Source organism: Amaranthus tricolor, chromosome 10 (assembly GCF_026212465.1).
Source record: "Amaranthus tricolor cultivar Red isolate AtriRed21 chromosome 10, ASM2621246v1, whole genome shotgun sequence".
NCBI classification, from domain to species: domain Eukaryota; kingdom Viridiplantae; phylum Streptophyta; class Magnoliopsida; order Caryophyllales; family Amaranthaceae; genus Amaranthus; species Amaranthus tricolor.
The window spans coordinates 6,741,124-6,758,705 of NC_080056.1; the positions used below are offsets into that span (position 1 = coordinate 6,741,124).

General features: G+C 32.4%; 2 protein-coding genes across 4 annotated transcripts; one reads left to right on the forward strand and one right to left on the reverse strand.

The window, feature by feature from the left end:
• Positions 1-1,113: 1,113 nt before the first annotated feature.
• LOC130825607 (gamma-secretase subunit APH1-like) lies at positions 1,114-9,432 on the reverse strand. Of its 3 annotated transcripts, XM_057690919.1 has the most exons (7): positions 9,201-9,407; positions 6,874-7,029; positions 5,734-5,819; positions 4,611-4,736; positions 3,976-4,103; positions 2,001-2,097; positions 1,747-1,916 (listed from the first exon to the last, which is right to left on the reverse strand). In XM_057690919.1, exons 1-7 carry the CDS (start codon positions 9,311-9,313, stop codon positions 1,906-1,908), a joined length of 717 nt encoding a protein of 238 aa, XP_057546902.1. In that variant the 5' UTR covers positions 9,314-9,407; the 3' UTR covers positions 1,747-1,905. The 3 variants fall into 3 exon arrangements, with proteins under 3 accessions (XP_057546903.1, XP_057546902.1, XP_057546901.1); XM_057690920.1 differs by lacking the exons at positions 1,747-1,916; positions 2,001-2,097 and adding an exon at positions 1,114-1,463 and having other exon boundaries at positions 9,201-9,432; XM_057690918.1 differs by lacking the exon at positions 2,001-2,097 and having other exon boundaries at positions 9,201-9,432.
• Positions 9,433-12,467: 3,035 nt separating this feature from the next.
• On the forward strand, positions 12,468-17,508 carry LOC130825609 (protein farnesyltransferase/geranylgeranyltransferase type-1 subunit alpha). Its single transcript, XM_057690923.1, has 5 exons — positions 12,468-12,816; positions 14,099-14,208; positions 14,720-14,840; positions 14,947-15,042; positions 16,780-17,508. The coding sequence occupies exons 1-5, from the start codon at positions 12,586-12,588 to the stop codon at positions 17,212-17,214; spliced, it is 993 nt and encodes a 330-aa protein (XP_057546906.1). The 5' UTR covers positions 12,468-12,585; the 3' UTR covers positions 17,215-17,508.
• The last annotated feature ends 74 nt before the right edge of the window (positions 17,509-17,582 follow it).

Sequence of the window (17,582 nt, forward strand, 5' to 3'; positions counted from 1 at the left end):
TTTAAGGGCATGCTTGAATTGGATGTAAATATTTAAGGGGAAAATAAAGTCAAACTAATGAAATGAAAGCAAATAGAGATGCATTTGAAATAGTTGAGATAGTTGTTTAGAAAGTAATATGAACATGTAATAAAATAATGAAGAAAAAAGAAGATAATTTCTCCTATTATAGAAGTAATACATTCCTCTATCCTCTCCTAGGATAAATATTTACCCTGCAAAATTGAGAGCTTTTGTTATTTTTCTTAACTTTGCAACCATTCTTCCACCTCTATAACAATTAAATTTCACTAATTTCTCATTTATTAAATTTATTTTCTTACTTTGACTTTTTTTCACCCCATAAATATTTACACAAATCTAAGCATGCTCCAGGGATTGAACATACAAACAACCGCAAATTGCTAAAAAGTATTACAATATGAAACATACTCGTGCAACAAATGCAATTGAAAATGTTTTATACTTGTGTTGATTGAGTTTTATGATGCTAGTTACCAATTTGATAGCATTTTACTTTGTGCAACACATAAGTAGGTTTCATATCTTCTTTTATTATATGAGATGCGCCTATGAGAATATGGTATGAGGCCACATATCCGAAAACTACTCTAAGCCAAGTATATTCAACTATGAATTTCATAGGAAATGAGCTTACTTGAGAATACCACGCAACTTGTTAATATGGATATTGGACAGTACAATTTACTTTTTTATTGCTCAACTTGGAATGCTAGTATTGTACATATTTCAGTAGAAGTGTTCATTCAAGTTATCACGTTGATTTCGAATTAGGTGTTTCGGGTTGATTTAAAATCGGGTTTTATGTCCACAATGATTTTTACATAATTGTTAATTCATATTAACTCAGGTCAAATCGAATTTAGTTACAAGATTGAGTAAATATCAGGTCTTCAGATCTGTTTTGAACACCTTTATTTTCAATACATGATGCATAATTTCTTAGATGTGCAACCATTCCTTATAGAACACTCTTTATCCTTCTCAAATTGGATTACTTTTTGTCAGTTTATCTCACTAAATTTAATTTCATCTACAAACTTATTTTCTTTTTCCATAACCGCTCATTTCTATCTACTTTTTTTGTCGTCATATTCTCCAACTCAATTTCTGTTTCTAATTTTCATAAATTTCACTAATTTTCATAAAAAAAAATAAAGAGTGCTAAATAAGAGGGACGAAAGGAGTAATATGAATTGAAAGGTTAGTTAATCTACTTTTGCATCATCATTTCTTTAGAAGACACAATTCAAAAATAGCTTTCTAGGTGCAACATAAATTCTTAGCAAATTCTCTACATAATAGCCATGTAATCAACAAGCTATCCGTCTGTAAATAGGACAATAACAAACTATTTACACAATGTTCATCTACTCTCGTCAATAGAAAACCATTGAAGTTTGCCCTGCATCCCATTCGTTCGCATAAATTTTCAGATTTTTCTGTCACGATATACACAAGGAATAATTAGTGTGTATTGAACGATTTGAGTTTGCAATGACATATGTAACGGTAATTCAACATTCGAATGTCTCGAATTTTAAACTTTACATGTTGACAGTAAATTAAGCATACTTTTAAGCAAATTCAACCATAAAACGCTCTTGATCGGTGAAGAATAACATTAACAAGCATCAAATAAGGCGTATGTATGAATTGAAGATTATGTTGCAGGCTTGAAGAATAATACGCATTAAGGCTGGCGATCATGGACAGAAAAATTACATGGATCAAAGTGTAGAAGAAAACAGCTACTGCAATGAAATTCCGCTGTGCCGTTCGTCAACAAGTCTTCTCCAAACTATCTTCCCACAATGCATCAATGTCAATACAGCCATAAAATAGAGCAAAGGAATGGAAATGATGCATCCACCGGGAGAAAAATTAATGAGCGTCTGTGAAAGATAAATATAGTTAGGATTTCTTTTGATTTACCAATTTTCACTGATGATTATCATCATCATTCCAATGAGTCTCACCCAAGGTAGGACTTAGGAAGGGTGGGAAAAAAGACAGACCAATACTCTCATCACGAAGAGGTCGGGATCGAAGGGACCCCCTCAGCTCGAGTATCACCTGGCATATGAAACAATAAGTTTCATTGAATATGACAAACCACCCTAAACATATTGTAGAAAGTTGCAACTCGCACCTATCGGTTTTGAAGAAGAGGATTTTATTATAATTTAACAGAGAACACCCCTAACTCCAACAAAAAAAGTCGCGAACACAACTCAAATTGCAAACAGAAAAAAAAAAGAATTTCTAGAAGTATATATCAAAAATGATTTATGTATAAACTTTGATACCCAAATTTCACTAAAGCATCTCTAAGAGGATGCTTGGATCGTGAGTATTGTAGCAAGGAGAAAACTTAAAAATAAAATGAATAGTGGTAAAGATAAAGGGAACGAAATGGTGATAAACCGAACAAAATGGTTGTAAAATGAAGATGGAGAAGGGGGAGATGTTTCTATCATTAAGGAGGTGAATTGTTCATTCCCGATGGAGCAAATGTTTTTCCATTATGCAAATTGATGTATTTAGGACAAGATAGAAGGATAAACAAAGTTGATATTACAATAGATGAGTGGTTAGCCAATGATGTGGTAGAGGTTCGTAGAATAAATGACAAAATTATGGGGATGATGCCTGTGTATGGAAGGAAATATCAACACTCAGTCAGTGCTTACACGCCTCAAGTGGGAGAAGCAAATGGTCTGATACAAAGTATATCAAGTTTGGAGAAGTTTTATATTGGCACAGCAGTCATCCAAATAGTCATGTTGAAAGACACAAAGTGAATTTGAGAGCACCCATGAGCCATAAAGGCTTTGGATATGAACCGATAAATGAAGAGAGTTAGTACTGATCATAGGTAGAAACCGTGAAAACTATTTAGTGACTTACAAAAGTGGAGCATCGATTACTTCGAGAAGCTTCTTAAACTATAAGGTAATACCAGATGAATGTGTAGTCACCTAGGACACACTTAATGTTTATATGCAATTGAACTTATCCAAGAAAAAATCCAAGGGAAAGTAAAAATCAAATGGTGGAACCATGGAGTAAAAATGCAGTAGTTATATCAAGATGCAGTCGTTTTATAACGGGATTTTAGTTCACCGTTACGAGATACCACCTTTTATGACGATGTGTTAAAAAGAGGCGCATCAAAACGGGATTCGGACGGTACGGCCATTTAAGACTGGAAATCTCGTAGATCAAGGGCGAGATTCGTAAATTTTCCAGAGTTTTTTCATAAAATCAAATCAAAAAATCACGCTGGGGGGGGGGGGGGGGCATGGTATTGTTTATATTTCAGATTTTTATCTTCAACCATGTTCAATATATCATACCTAGAGTAAATCCCCCAAATGAGGGAAATATCCCCCATCACCTCGATGATCTACGTGTATTGTGTTTTCCTTACCACCATTTTATTCCCTTTATCTCCACCTCCATTCACCTTAATTTAAAGTATGGCTTTAGTTACCCTTTTACTAAATTACTCCTATTCCAAGAATGCCTTAAGAGTGGATGTGAACTCCATTCTTTGAAATAGATCTATCAAACAACATCCCTTCCTCACATTGGGAATACAAACTTCCCCTTTATAAGAATCACTACAATCTCTCTCACTTCGAGCAACTTCAATACTTCACCCTCCACTCCCTGGCCGTTAAAACTAAAATTGCTCTTCTAGTATTAAGAATACACTAGGCTACTACAATACAACTAGATGCTTTTCAAGGCCAAATAACACGCAACATTATAGATTGACTTGACCCCATGACAACAGTAACTTCCATATCATATTTCAGCATGAACCAACAACAGAATTGTTACGATATTTAGCAGAATGATGAGAAGAGACATGCAGTTGCTTCATCACATACCCACAGAAAAGTATAAATAATTAACTGAAACTTAAATGAGTGTTTGAGTGTATACCAGCATCCCAGCAATAAGATGAACTATGGGAACAAAATATTGATCAAGTCTCTTCGATTCGGCATATCCATTGAAGGCAATAACCATTGAGAAAGTGTGAATGGTAACAAATGCAAGAGCAATAAATGCTGCCATGTTGAAAACAAAATATCACCTTTAGCTAAATTACCCCTTACCCCAACAGACACACATATATAGACATGCTTAATCAGATCATTTTGTTGCTTATGTGGTAGAACATTTTAAACAAAATTTCACTAAATCCAAGTTTTCAAGTTAAAACAAAAACTGTCAATAAGAAATTTATATTTTCCGGAGGTTTTTAAAATATGATTACTGAGAAAACATTTTGTATAATTTTTTAAAATGCATTCCAAACAAAATCTAGTCTTACTGATATTGAATTTCTTCATGCATATATAAATGTTTTCTCTAACCTCCACCCCATACTAGTAAAACTAGTTTCTTAATTTAATGAGTATAAGAGTTTAGTCGTTGAACCAGGAGCTGTAGACAGTTTTTTTTACCTTTCTCTATTGGTAGTGAAAACTGCCCAGCGACCCCCCCAAAAACAAGACCACAAGATGCTCGCTAGTTCCGAAGACAACCAAAAAGAAAATGAAACAACAGCTCACCAGAAACGAGAAAGAAAGGCATCCAAGTGCATGTATCATTATAAAATGTTCCAGGTCCAAATGCAGGTGTCAAGAGGCTAAGGCAGAAAAAAACAGCATGAGCCACACCATGACCTAAGCCACCAGCTGCTTGCAATTGATTTGAAGAAAATCAGATAAACTGGATGAGAAGAATTAGTCTTATTCATCAAATTCAAAAGCATAAGGAATAAGGCATCACATCTATATGTAAAGCAATAGCTGGGACAAATATATTTTCACTTCGTATATAAGACAGCAACATCTTTTCTTCACTTATACCTACCATCTCAGAAGAATAAACTGGTAATCATGAACCACAAAAGACACAATACAATATATGTGAATGCTAAATATTCAGGTTTTATCATGTCTTATTAACATAATACATAAGCAAAATCATGCATACATATTTCAGGGAAGATGATATGGATAGGGGGACGGCGCCATCAGAAATAGACAAGCTGCTTTTTAAGTTTGGTAGATTAACTAGAGTAACTGTCTGCACTTTCTGATAACCATTGGTCAGAATTTCTTTCATGAACCAGTAATCTCATAGCAAGGCTGCAAAGATTTCATTTTAGGAACACAAGCAAACAGCTACATCTTAGCACAAGTACCTAAGTCCAATCAATCGGACATGGGTAGGACACTTGAACACTTTATGAACCAAAATTATGTTACTCTTCAAAAACATCAACCAAGTATACACATGGACACATACTCGTGTCCGATGAGTTTACAAGTCCAAATATCCAAGTATCATATGCTACTACCTACCTTCTAGTTCCCTCTATGAGCTCACCACACAAATACATATGGAAACTGAAGAAGTCATCATAAAGGAGGAACCATATCAAACAAACACGGAGAAAGAGGATAACAGAAACAGGGAGGGTAAGATATCTACTTGTGTCAAAAGATGAAAATCCAACTGCTAGAGGACCCTGTACATCAAGAAAACACAGCAACATGGACAAAAAATATCCCTATCATAGATTTTTGTGATGTCAAATGCAAAGGCGTTGACAAAAAAAGTAAGTCAGGTCACCATAGCCATGTCAGAATTTGGTAATTAAATTTTCCAAGATTTTTTCCTGCTTACCTAGAGCAATTTGCATCTTATCTGTCAAAAACAAGCGAGGTTTCGAAATCCTATCAGCAAATGCATCCAACATGTCCTCCAACCTCCTACACAAGATTACACGGAAGAAAATAAAAAAAAATGATAGAGAAAATTTCAAAAACCCTAATGAGATATAAGTTATATTGTTCATAATCAAGGATTAACAATGTTAGATCTTTTACCAGACTTTGATTCAGAGCTTTGTTAGTATCTTAGACGTTTGTACTACAGAGACATTTCCCTCAAACTTGTTTTAGGAAAAAACATAGTGGATGAGTTCAAAAGCATTGAAAATATACCGACTTATGCTTCACGTTGACAAGAGTATAAACAATGTAGCTCATGGGAAAATCAACTATTTAGAAATTTGACATTTTTACTTCATTGCTCTATATTATATCAGTGAAACTATGTAAAATTTCTCTGCCGTAGCTGATGTGTGAAGAAGTGGAAATGTGTTAATTCATCAAATCATTGCACTTCTTACTTACGTGAATTTGCAAATCATGGTTGTTACTAAGGGTAAATATAGAAACAACCTCTTAGTAATGACAAACAAAGGTAATGTTGTATGCATCTAACCCTTACCCAACTAGGTGGGAGCCTAGGTAGGAGCCACTTAATAGCATCAGGGTGGTGGAAATCACAAATGTGGTTGTTACTGATTAAAATAGTTATTTAGCCAAGAAAAAATAAACTTACAAATCACATTTATTATTGCTTTTAAAGGAATCTTGCATACAACTAATTGCTCTTGTTTTGGTTATACTCCAATCATTAAGCACAAGTGGCAACTGGCAAGATATTAAGTCTCTATATAAATAATTATCCCTCAGACCGGTATTCCTTTGTTCATCCTTTCTCATAGAAAAGGAATGTGTTGGATGAAAAATTAGAAGATAGAACGAAGAAAAGGGGAATCTATCAGCCATAAAAGGAATTTTTTAAAGAAAACACGAACTATCAAACTATCAGTACTCTCAAGCATAAAAAACAAATAAGTTCGTAAAACATTCAATAATAAAAATGATAATATTAATCAAATACAAAAGAGATTCAAAAAACAGAACTCTAGCATATTAAGTAGAGATTTGGAAGTCAAAATAAAAAAAGTCATACTTGTAAACTTTCCATAAAAGTATTCGAAGCCCTTCCTGAAAGCAGACAGATGAAAAGACAAGTAATCCATATGGCCACCATGCTGTTGAATTGAAAGGAAGGAAGCCCCTCCAAATGCCAGAAAGTATAATCAAACTCACCAGCCATAGTAATGTACTGCAGCTCAAGTAACGGCAAGTGTGAGAAAAATATTGAAGACATCTTAAAACTCCACTTAATATTTAAAATGTATCAATGAGAGCCCAAATAGCCCTTTGATACGCACTTAAAAACCATTATGTGTGGGGGCAAGGACAAAGCTACAAAATAGTCATATTGATTAGTCTGTTCAATGTGTGGCTATGGCTTATTCTCCAAGTCAATACAAAGATGTACATACATACAAGAAGGATAGATGTACGCGTGAAAACTCGAGCTACTCTATTAAGTAATTTCTAATTCAAGTAATTCTATTTTTATAGGTCTTAATCCTACTTGTTTTTTCTCACTTGCTTTTTTTACATGCTTTGTGCATTCCTAATTAGAGAAGCTGTGTTGTTTTCAGTCAACAATTTGAGTCAAGATTCAAAGAATTTATTTAAAGTCAAAGTACACATTTTACGCACAAAACGTGTAGGTTAATAGAAATGTATATGTGGCTAAGATATTGGGGACAAATTTGTTCCATATTTTTTATCATATAAAACCCTACGAGATAACATTTGCTAGTAGATTAGAATTAGGATTTCTTTTCTAAAACTCTATAAATAGGGTTGAAATTTTATTGCATGGAAAGTTAATGCATTCTTCTTGTTTTCACAATCTTTTACCTTAATCTATTTCCTCCCATCTCCATTTCATCATCTTTTCCCTACTCTCTCTCATCTCACCACCACCACCCCTATTATCAAGCCCCCTCAAAGGCTCAAACACCATGATTTGCCTCAACAACTTTAATCCAACATGGGTACAAACCCCATAGCGGAGCAGAAATTTCAACAATTGAGCTACTCTCCAATCTACCTAAACAAAAACCTTGGCATGAGGCCAAAGTGATAAAGGAAGGACACTATTTCAATTAGAAAAATTGTTCACATAATTATTAGGAGAAAAGCCCTCGTATCACATAAGTGAAAAAACTATGACTTCGATGAGTTACTCCTTACATATTTAAAACTACAAAAATTCATTCGTCTTCTTCCTCATGAAGCTCTAGAACTCAACCAAATGCGCATAATCATCTATACACACCTCTTAAAGTCCGAGTATATCAAAATGACAAGAATCTTCAATTTCAGCTAAGAAATTTCCTCGTAAACTGGTAATGATTGCATATCCCAAGTTAAACCCACCTAAATTGAGTACAACAACTACATCTAAAACAATGTCAAAGCCCTAATCCTAACAATATATGGCCAACTACATAAATCTAAACAAAGTAACAAGGGAAATTATAGCTAACAAAGATTATTATCCTTTATTAATTTATTTGGTTGCATTTAATACTAATCTACACCTTAGAATATCAAACACTCTACTTCTCCCTTCATTACCATTGTTAAAAACTACAAAATGTATATTTTTGCAAAGTGATCTCAAATTCTAAAATACAAGTAAGGTCTAATGATGTAGACAAGTGCAATAGACCATGATGATCCATCATATCCTAGCTCTAGAGTGCGAACCCGTGATACTAGATTCGCTAATCTCCTTGCAAATTGCAAATCATGAACCAAAAAATAAATGTTATTTTTAGACCATTTTGAGCAAATGGTGAATTTAAAAGGTTACTTAATTGGTAAATTATGTTATACTAGTCTAGACAGACAATGAACTGAGATATTTAACTAAGACCTGGGAAATTTGAGGAACCTCCTCCTTCTTTTTGCAAAATCCTATCCAGCGCATAAATTGAAATAACATTCACTAACAAATTTTCAAGGGCAGATATAAGATTGTACAAACAAGTGAAACAACATTCATCATCAACTACTACAACATTCCATTCACCCAACTTCATCAAATAACTCCCACATAAGTGATAACCACAACATTACACTTGCTTATTAGCTGTTCCGATCGACCCTTTTTAGCAAAAATCATAATTAACTTCACACAAAAAAAAATTGCACATGAATCAATAAACTATTATAATGTGAACAGAACATTCATCACCAACTAAAATACCCAATTCATATAAATTAACAATAATTAAAAATTTACAAGGGCATATAATAAGATTGTACCAAAAACAATCATTAATAAGATACCCAATTAATTCATTTTTCTGGGCTAAATTAACAAAATAGATAGAAACTGAAAAGTAAAGAACAGAATGAAATAAGGACCTGGAGAGAACGGTGAGGATCAAGAAGGGTTTTTTGGCGATAACAGATACAAAGAGAGAAAGGGAAGGGCCTAATGCGATCAATCCGTACCCAATCCCTGCTGCTACCGTCATCTCTTGTTGCTCACTGAAATCAGGAAGGACGATGAACAATCTATTTCTACTCGCTTGTTGATGCAGTCAATAAAATCGGACACTCCTTTAAGCTTGCTATTACTCCATCTCTCTTATTTACCGTCATTTTTTACGGCAGTTACTAAATTTCGCTACCCCTTTTCATTTTATCGCTACCCCTTTCCACAAAATTACGTATTTGCCCCTGAAGTTTAAAAAATTACAAAACTGCCACTCCTTACAAATTTCTTATTTATAATAATAATAATAATAATAATAATAATTAACTTTTTATATTCTTAAAAAAGAATATAAATAAAATTAATAATAATAACAGTAATAATAATAATAATAATAATAATAACAATAATAATAATAATAATAATAATAATAATAAAATTAAAATTAATAATTTAAAAAAAAAAAAAATTGAGTCGCCCAAAATTGGGCGATTGAACCGTGGTTCAGTCGCCCAGAATCGGGCGACTGGACCCCGGTTCAGTCGCCCAGAACCGGACGACTGGACCCCAGTTCAGTCGCCCAATTTTGGGCGGCTCAATTTTTTTTTTTTTTTTCTTTTTGGAAAATAATAATAATAATACTAATACTAATAATAATAATTTATTTTATATAAAATTAATAATTATTAAATAATGACTTGTGCAGGTCTCGAACATGTGACCTTTATGTTATTAGTACAACGCTCTAACCAACTGAGCTAATAGGCCACATTAATATATAAATTATTATTATTAGTATTAGTATTATTATTATTATTTTCCAAAAAGAAAAAAAAAATTGAGCCGCCCAAAATTGGGCGACTGAACCATGGTTCAATCGCCCAATTTTGGGCGACTCAATTTTTTTTTTTTTTTCTTTTTGGAAAATAATAATAATAATAATAATAATATTATTATTATTATTATTATTATTAATTTTATTTATATTATTTTTGAAGAATATAAAAAAGTTAATTATTATTATTATTGTTATTGATATAATAATAATAATAATAATAATAATTATTATTATTATTATTATTATTATTATTATTATTATTGTTATTATTATTATTATTATTATTATTATTATAAATAAGAAATTTGAAATGAGTGGCAAAATTGTAATTTTTTAAAAATCAGGGGCAAATTCGTAATTTTATTTGGAGGGGGTGGCGATAAAATAAAAAGGGTGGCGAAATTTAAGGATCGGGTTTTTTATTTTGATCTATTATAGAATCTCATGTAAATGCTTGATTTTTTAAATTTAAATTAATTAATATTAATGATTCAGTTATATACTATTATCTTTATCTTATTCAAATATTTTCATTCAGATATAGTTATTATGATAATAATTATTTTTAAATTTTCAGATATGCTTATTTTATTCAAATATTTTTCATATTAAAAAAAATTCTTAAATAAGTGGTAATAGTTTGATGCATTAAATAGGTGGCATTTTCAAACATCGATATCCAATCCAATAAATCCATGTGGCATGAGTCTTAAAATTGAGACATATGTCATTTTACATTCTTTTTAGTATATGTTATAATGATTATGATTGCCCATATTTATGCTATTTTGGAAAAAAAAATCATCCACTTGAACTCGTTTAATTTTATCAACATGTCATATATTACAATCCCTCGGTGTTAAATAATCTCAAAGAAGCCAAAGATGTGGTTTTTAATTGTTACTACAGTCACTATAGCAACTATTATTCATCAACTAATGATATTCGGTATTATTTCTTTATGTATAATGTAAAACATAATTTAGGAATTTTGTTTTATTTGTCTTACATATTTTTATAATATTAGTTTTTTAAAATTTTTATCATGTGATATTAATAATATTAAAGATTAAAATTGTTCATAATGTAGCAACTAGTAATATTAAAAAGTCTTTTTAAAATGGCTATGTGAGTAGCGAATTTTCCGATACAAATTGACATGAAAAATCATTGATGGTAATAGTAATCATATTTTTTGATTAATATATAAAATTCGCATATTTATTTTTTTGATAATAGCAATCATATATTTTGATTAATATATAAAAAGTATTTTATTTTTATATTATTTATTTATTAAAAGTACTTTTCCTTTATTTTAACTATCCATTGATGCAAATCGTTGTGTATAACACAAAGGTGTTTTAATGTAATATACAAGCTTAAAGATTCAACAAATTGATGATTAAAAGAAATAAATATGGGATTTTTATTATATTAATTAATAAGAATCAAAAACTGTGATTTTTATTAACTTGTTACTTGATTCATATTTTATCTGTTTTTTAACTTGCACCACACCCAATTGCACCTGGCAAAAACTGATCCGACTTGTTAACTCGATTTTAATCTAATTTGAAATAAGTAGTTTGAGTTGAGACTTTTGACCCAATACTTAAATAGAACAATATTCCGACCTGATTTCTTTATTAAATAAGTTAAGTTCAAGTTAAAATTTTAACGTGAAACAAACTTATATCACCCATTTAATAAAATGTGCTAACTCCGAATTAAGTCAATATGTATAATCTCAACTTAATTCATTTAGTATTTTCCTATTTTTCACAATAAATATAAAAGAAATAATTTTTAAACGGAAAGTTTAAAATGAAGCCTAAAAATAAGATGAAGTTAATGGAAAAGTCCTAAAATAAAAACAATAAAATCTAAATGGGTTAAGTGAGTTGGAATCAGGTCAAGATGTTTTTTCTCGACCCAATTAACTAAATAGATTAGGTATAGGTCAATGGATTTGTGATTTATTTACGATATATACACCCAATCCACATTTTTAATAGTTAGTATTTGTAATTATACAAATAAAAAATTAAGGAAACTAAAAATTAATAAATTTTGGATTGATTTGATTCAAAGAATATCTCACTTAATAAGCAAGTCAATCTAATTGATAACTAATGTCCAATACAGGTGTCAGTACGGGTTGATTTTAGGTCAGATGTTTCGGGTCAATTAAAAATCGAATTCCCACATTAATTTTTACATGATTATAGATCTATTTTTATGTCGGATTGAATGTAATTCAACTACAAAAATCGGATAAATATTAAATCGTCAGACCTATTTTAAACCTCTTGCAAGTCGAAGTTTGTCATGTTTACCTACTTTTAGAATTTTTTAAAATTGCCTGTATACTTTCCCCTTCAAACTAAAGTGGAACTCGATCGCTTAAACAACCCAAAGGGAAGGAACAAACCCTCAGTTTCTTCAATCACCAACTCAAATCTCAATTAATCATGAATTCCGACGAAGAAGAGTGGATTCCATTGTCACAAAGACCCGAATGGTCTGATGTAAAACCATTGCCCCAAAATGATGGGCCGAGCCCGGTGGTTCCCATCTCATACACTGAAGAGTTCAGAGAAACAATGGATTACTTTCGGGCTGTTTATATCTCGGATGAACGTTCTTCTCGATCCCTTCAACTTACTTCTGAAGCTATATGCTTAAATGCCGGCAATTATACTGTAAATCAGCCCCTCTTTTTAATATTATAATGGGTTTTGGATAATTGGTTTTTTGTTTTTGATTGATGTATTTTATTCATAATTTCATATGGGTTGAGTTTAATTCTGTTTTTTGCTTTTAATTGAAATGATGGTTAATATGCTTGCATCTGTCAGTGGTAATCTTCCAATGGGTTGACTATTTTTTGTGTGTTTGGTGTTTGGTGGTTTTCTTTGTGTTAATGGAGGAAGGTTGGGTTAATAACATGATATGAGTTATTGATTCGCATTTCCCTGACAAGATACATGTACTTTGAGATGCTAAAATCAATTAAGTATTCATTTACCAATTACTCGTTTGGTTATTGATATTAAAGAACTGTAGTGAGAATGAGTTTTAGTGTTAATTTTTGCGTATTGTGTTGTGTTATGTTATTTACATGGTAATCCTCAAACATGTGTTTGCTTTAACAACTTAAACCTCCTTTATGGGGTAATGGATGAGAATGAAAAATTATATTAGAGTTTAGTAATTTTTTTAGCTAAATTTCGTTAAATTTTCTTAAATCTTCCCACTTTTTAATACTAATAACGAAACGGAATGTTAATGGTTTTTGAATGGCATTTATGAACATTGAACAAATATTTTCATCCTTCAATTCATAGTTAAGTAATACTTTCTCTATCAATTTGATTTTTCTACAACAAAACAATTTGCTTTATTAGTTTATAGTTGGAAAATAAGACAAAAAAAGTAGGTGGATTGAAGAAATATATTGATAGAATGATGGGAGAGAACGAGCATCTATATGAGATTTAGAGAGATAATGTGAGACCATATCCAAATATAGAAATATAGCAAAATCAAGTGACAATTCAAAATGGAAAGTGTAGTGAAATAAAAGGAGTAACTAGTTTGGGAATAATCATAGTTGTTGACAAATATTGAAAAAAAAAGACACACATATATAGTGAATATTCTAAAACATGTTGGCTCTTTGGTTTTAGTGGTTACTATTCATGTGTCATGCGATTTCTTTGGGGATCGATATCAATTATTAACCCAACCTTCCTTATAACAAGAATGCAGATTGCAGCTTAAACATGTTTAGACTACCTGGTACAAGGCATCAACTTTGTGGCATTTTTTCAGTCTATTGTTAGCTGATGATTGCACACTTTCAGTTCTTTTTTGATACATTTTTGAGACTTTTTTGACCATTGCAATGTTTTCATTTTAGTCTTTGTGTTTAATTTAACCACATTAGAACTGCTAAAGTGATACATTTCTTCTTCCTTTCAGGTTTGGCATTTCAGGCGCCTTGTTCTTGAATCACTTAATGCTGATTTGTACAAGGAATTGGATTATGTTGACAATGTTGCCAAGAAGAATTCAAAAAATTACCAGATTTGGTGAGTGTATAAGTGTCGAATAGTATCACATATTTCGTAAGTATTTTGAAGTGACGGTGCTTAGCTTACTACTTACTATCACTTTTGTTATTGACCTTACTAGTAAAATTTCGATACTTCTGGTTTTCTTTGGCTCTTGATGTTTTGAGAAGTTACTGAAGACGCACTAACAATGTTAGTGTACACTTCAGTCTTCACTCACCGGTCACCCCACATGTCAGGTTACCCAAACACATTTTTCTCCGTACTATAGTGTGGCCAAAACTAACACCCAACTCTAAGTCCTAACTCAGAGTTTGAGTAAAATAAGTTACTAATCAGATATGAGATCATTTTTCAAAACTTTTCTGTGCATGGGGTGACATTTTGCATGCAATTATAGGTTCCTTGTTCTGAATTATGCCTAGTTAGGAACATGGACAATAGCTCTATAAATTAACGCAGTTCTGTTTCTGAATTTATCCTCTATACTTTATGTGGGCTGTTTCATCTTATTTTAGATTTCTTGTAGGCATCATAGGCGGTGGCTTGCAGAGAAACTTGGAGCGGAGGCTACTATTAAAGAACTTGAATTTACAAAGAAAATACTTTCTCTTGATGCAAAAAATTACCATGCCTGGTCCCATAGACAGGTGAGCTTAGGCTTCACTTATTTTTCGGGTATTACTAGTTCGTGTCATTTCATTCTTTGATGTTCTTATATGTATAAGCACCTTTATTAATTTAGTTCTTATGCAGTGGGTCCTTCAAACATTAGGTGGTTGGGAAGATGAACTTGAGTACTGTGATTTGCTCCTTAAGGAGGACATCTTCAACAACTCTGCTTGGAATCAGGTTGGCAACTAGCTTAAATAAGTATCTAAAATATATATATATATATATATATATATATATATATATATATATATATATATATATATATCGCTGCCTTGCTAATGGTCAATTTTTAATTGCTGTTAAATCAATTTAAAAGTGTTTTAGCATTCTTTATTGGGAGACACTCAAAAGTCTTAAATTAATTCTCAAGCATCACAAAAAACTTCTCAAGAAAAGGTTTGAGCTATACTAAGTTTGCTCGAAATTTCACTAAGAGGTTTTTATTCAACTCAACATGCTCTTTAAATGAGCTCACATGCCCTATATATACAAGGAGATGGACTACAAACAAAGCCTACACGTCCACTCTCTAGTCTCTTCTTTGACTCTTCAACTTTAACTTAACTCCTAACTTTATGTTACCCATAAGTTTCACTAGTCAACTTCCTAATTAAAAGTTAATCTAAATCCCGAAGTAACTTGAGGTACACGTCCAAAAGTAATTTTGCAAACTTTTAAGTATCTTGACCGTCTATCATCCATACAATGATTACTTACATACTTTGACTTACTATATAATTAAACTGATTGCCCTAAGAGTCAAAACACACAACTCTTATGTAAAACCTTGTAAACGAATCTACTAATACTATCATAAAAACCGTCCAAAAAGGATTGAAATTCACAACTTTCCTAGGATGCTTAGCATTAGACTTCGTTGAATAAATTCAACTCTTATTACATCACAAAGTCTTACTTATCCTATTTGTAAACGATCATATTGATGCTTCATGGGGGCTTCAAGTTTTCCGTTTTTTCTTCTTTAATGTTGAATTGCAACATCTCTCCTCAATGCTAGCATTAACTGCATTCTCCACATGTGTTATTCTTTTGATTGCAACGGCATTTTGGTTGAGTTATGATATGCGGGTGTTTACTCTCTTATGTGGTATTGTAATTTCCCGTAGAACGATCATAATGAAAACCTTCAATATCTTGACTTCAATGACCATAATATAACTTCTCTTGGATGCCCTTCAAAAAAGAGATATAACGATCTCAAAAAAAAGAGAAAAAAATTTATGTTTTCGTTGGCTAATACCTCATCCAAAGTCCAAAAACTTGTTTTGCATTCGGGCAAGCCAACCTCTTGTGCCCTTTCTAGGCAGAAAACGAATTCTTTCAAATCTGGGAGAATTTTTTGGTCGCGGTCAGCAGAGTCTTTGAAATTGAATCACAGTAAGAACTTACTGTTTTACGTTGAGGCATGTACCCAGTTAGCTAGGATGAGTGAGTATACCTCTGTAATCTTTGCAATTTACCGGATCTGGTATCGAGAATTTGTTTTAGGATTTGCATTTGTTTTTAACATGCATAATATGGCATCTAAAATAGGAAATCAGATGCCAGCGCGCACCCATTTTACTGAACTTTTGACTTTTAGTCAACATTTTTCAAGTATCTAAAGACTAGCTATCCTATTAAGAGGATTATCAAATACAGAAGCAGTGAAAATGTCAAGAGGACAGAGTGTTCTTGAAGTTGGTTAGGACAGACCGACAGAGTCTTTTTACTTTGAATCTTTCACAAAATGTTCTTATATATGAGTAAAATATCTATTGTGAGGCACGATGTCTAAAACGACTATCTTTCATATTTTGGTTTTATCCAGTCCATATCTTGTGCACTCTTATGCTTTGATCTCGAATTTCTCCTTTATTTACCAATCACCATTTTTCTACATTTGCGATGCAGAGGCATTTTGTTGTCACAAGATCTCCTTTATTGGGAGGCATAGAGGCTATGAGAGACTCTGAAGTGGACTACACTATTGAAGCCATTTTAAGCCATCCCGAGAATGAAAGTCCATGGCGCTACCTTCGTGGCTTGTACAAAAATGACCTAAACATATGGGTTAATGATCCTCGAGTCTCTTCTGTATGTCTGAAAGTCTTGATCAGCAAAAGTAGATGTATATTTGCCTTGAGCAGTCTTTTAGACCTCATCGGCCATGGTCTCCAACCAAGCCCCGAGCTCCACGAAGCAGTTAAAGCTCTACAGAGTTCTGATGCAGGACCAAGTAGTTCCGGCTTAGGAGAAACCATATGCTCGGTTTTGGAAGGCATGGATCCCCTGAGAGCGAATTATTGGACTTGGCGCAAGCAACAGCTGCCTGCTCTTACATCATAAAGAATGCACCGTTTCCCTCCTTTCGCCTTAGTTTGTGGATTGATTGAATTGATGTGTGCTTGAGCCATTTTTATGTCACTAAAGAAAAGATTCACAGTACTGTATTCATAATTCAATTGATCAAGAACTGTAGATATGTCGGACGACTAATACAACATACCGATACTCCAATGAGGGTATGCCGTCAAGTGATCTTCACTAGGGCGGGAATTGGAGGTCAAAAGTTGGCAATTTTACTTTTGATAGCGATAACAAAACTGTTGTTTCTAATTGAGCCTTGGTGCAATTCATCCATTTTTTTGATCCCATTTGATTTGCATAAAGATGTATAAGTATTAATTTGTAGTTGGTATATCGGGGTCAAAAAA

Bases quoted from the DNA above. Each gene is read 5' to 3' on its own strand.
- LOC130825607 (XM_057690918.1), bottom strand. From the start codon at position 9,313: ATGACGGTAGCAGCAGGGATTGGGTACGGATTGATCGCATTAGGCCCT. The intron at 7,030-9,200 runs GTCCTTATTTCA...CTTGAGCTGCAG, and splicing joins ATCCTCACCGTTCTCTCCAG to TACATTACTATGGCTGGTGA. The intron at 4,104-4,610 runs GTGAGCTGTTGT...TCAACATGGCAG, and splicing joins GCCTTTCTTTCTCGTTTCTG to CATTTATTGCTCTTGCATTT.
- LOC130825609 (XM_057690923.1), top strand. From the start codon at position 12,586: ATGAATTCCGACGAAGAAGAGTGGATTCCATTGTCACAAAGACCCGAA. The intron at 12,817-14,098 runs GTAAATCAGCCC...TCTTCCTTTCAG, and splicing joins TAAATGCCGGCAATTATACT to GTTTGGCATTTCAGGCGCCT. The intron at 14,841-14,946 runs GTGAGCTTAGGC...GTTCTTATGCAG, and splicing joins ATGCCTGGTCCCATAGACAG to TGGGTCCTTCAAACATTAGG.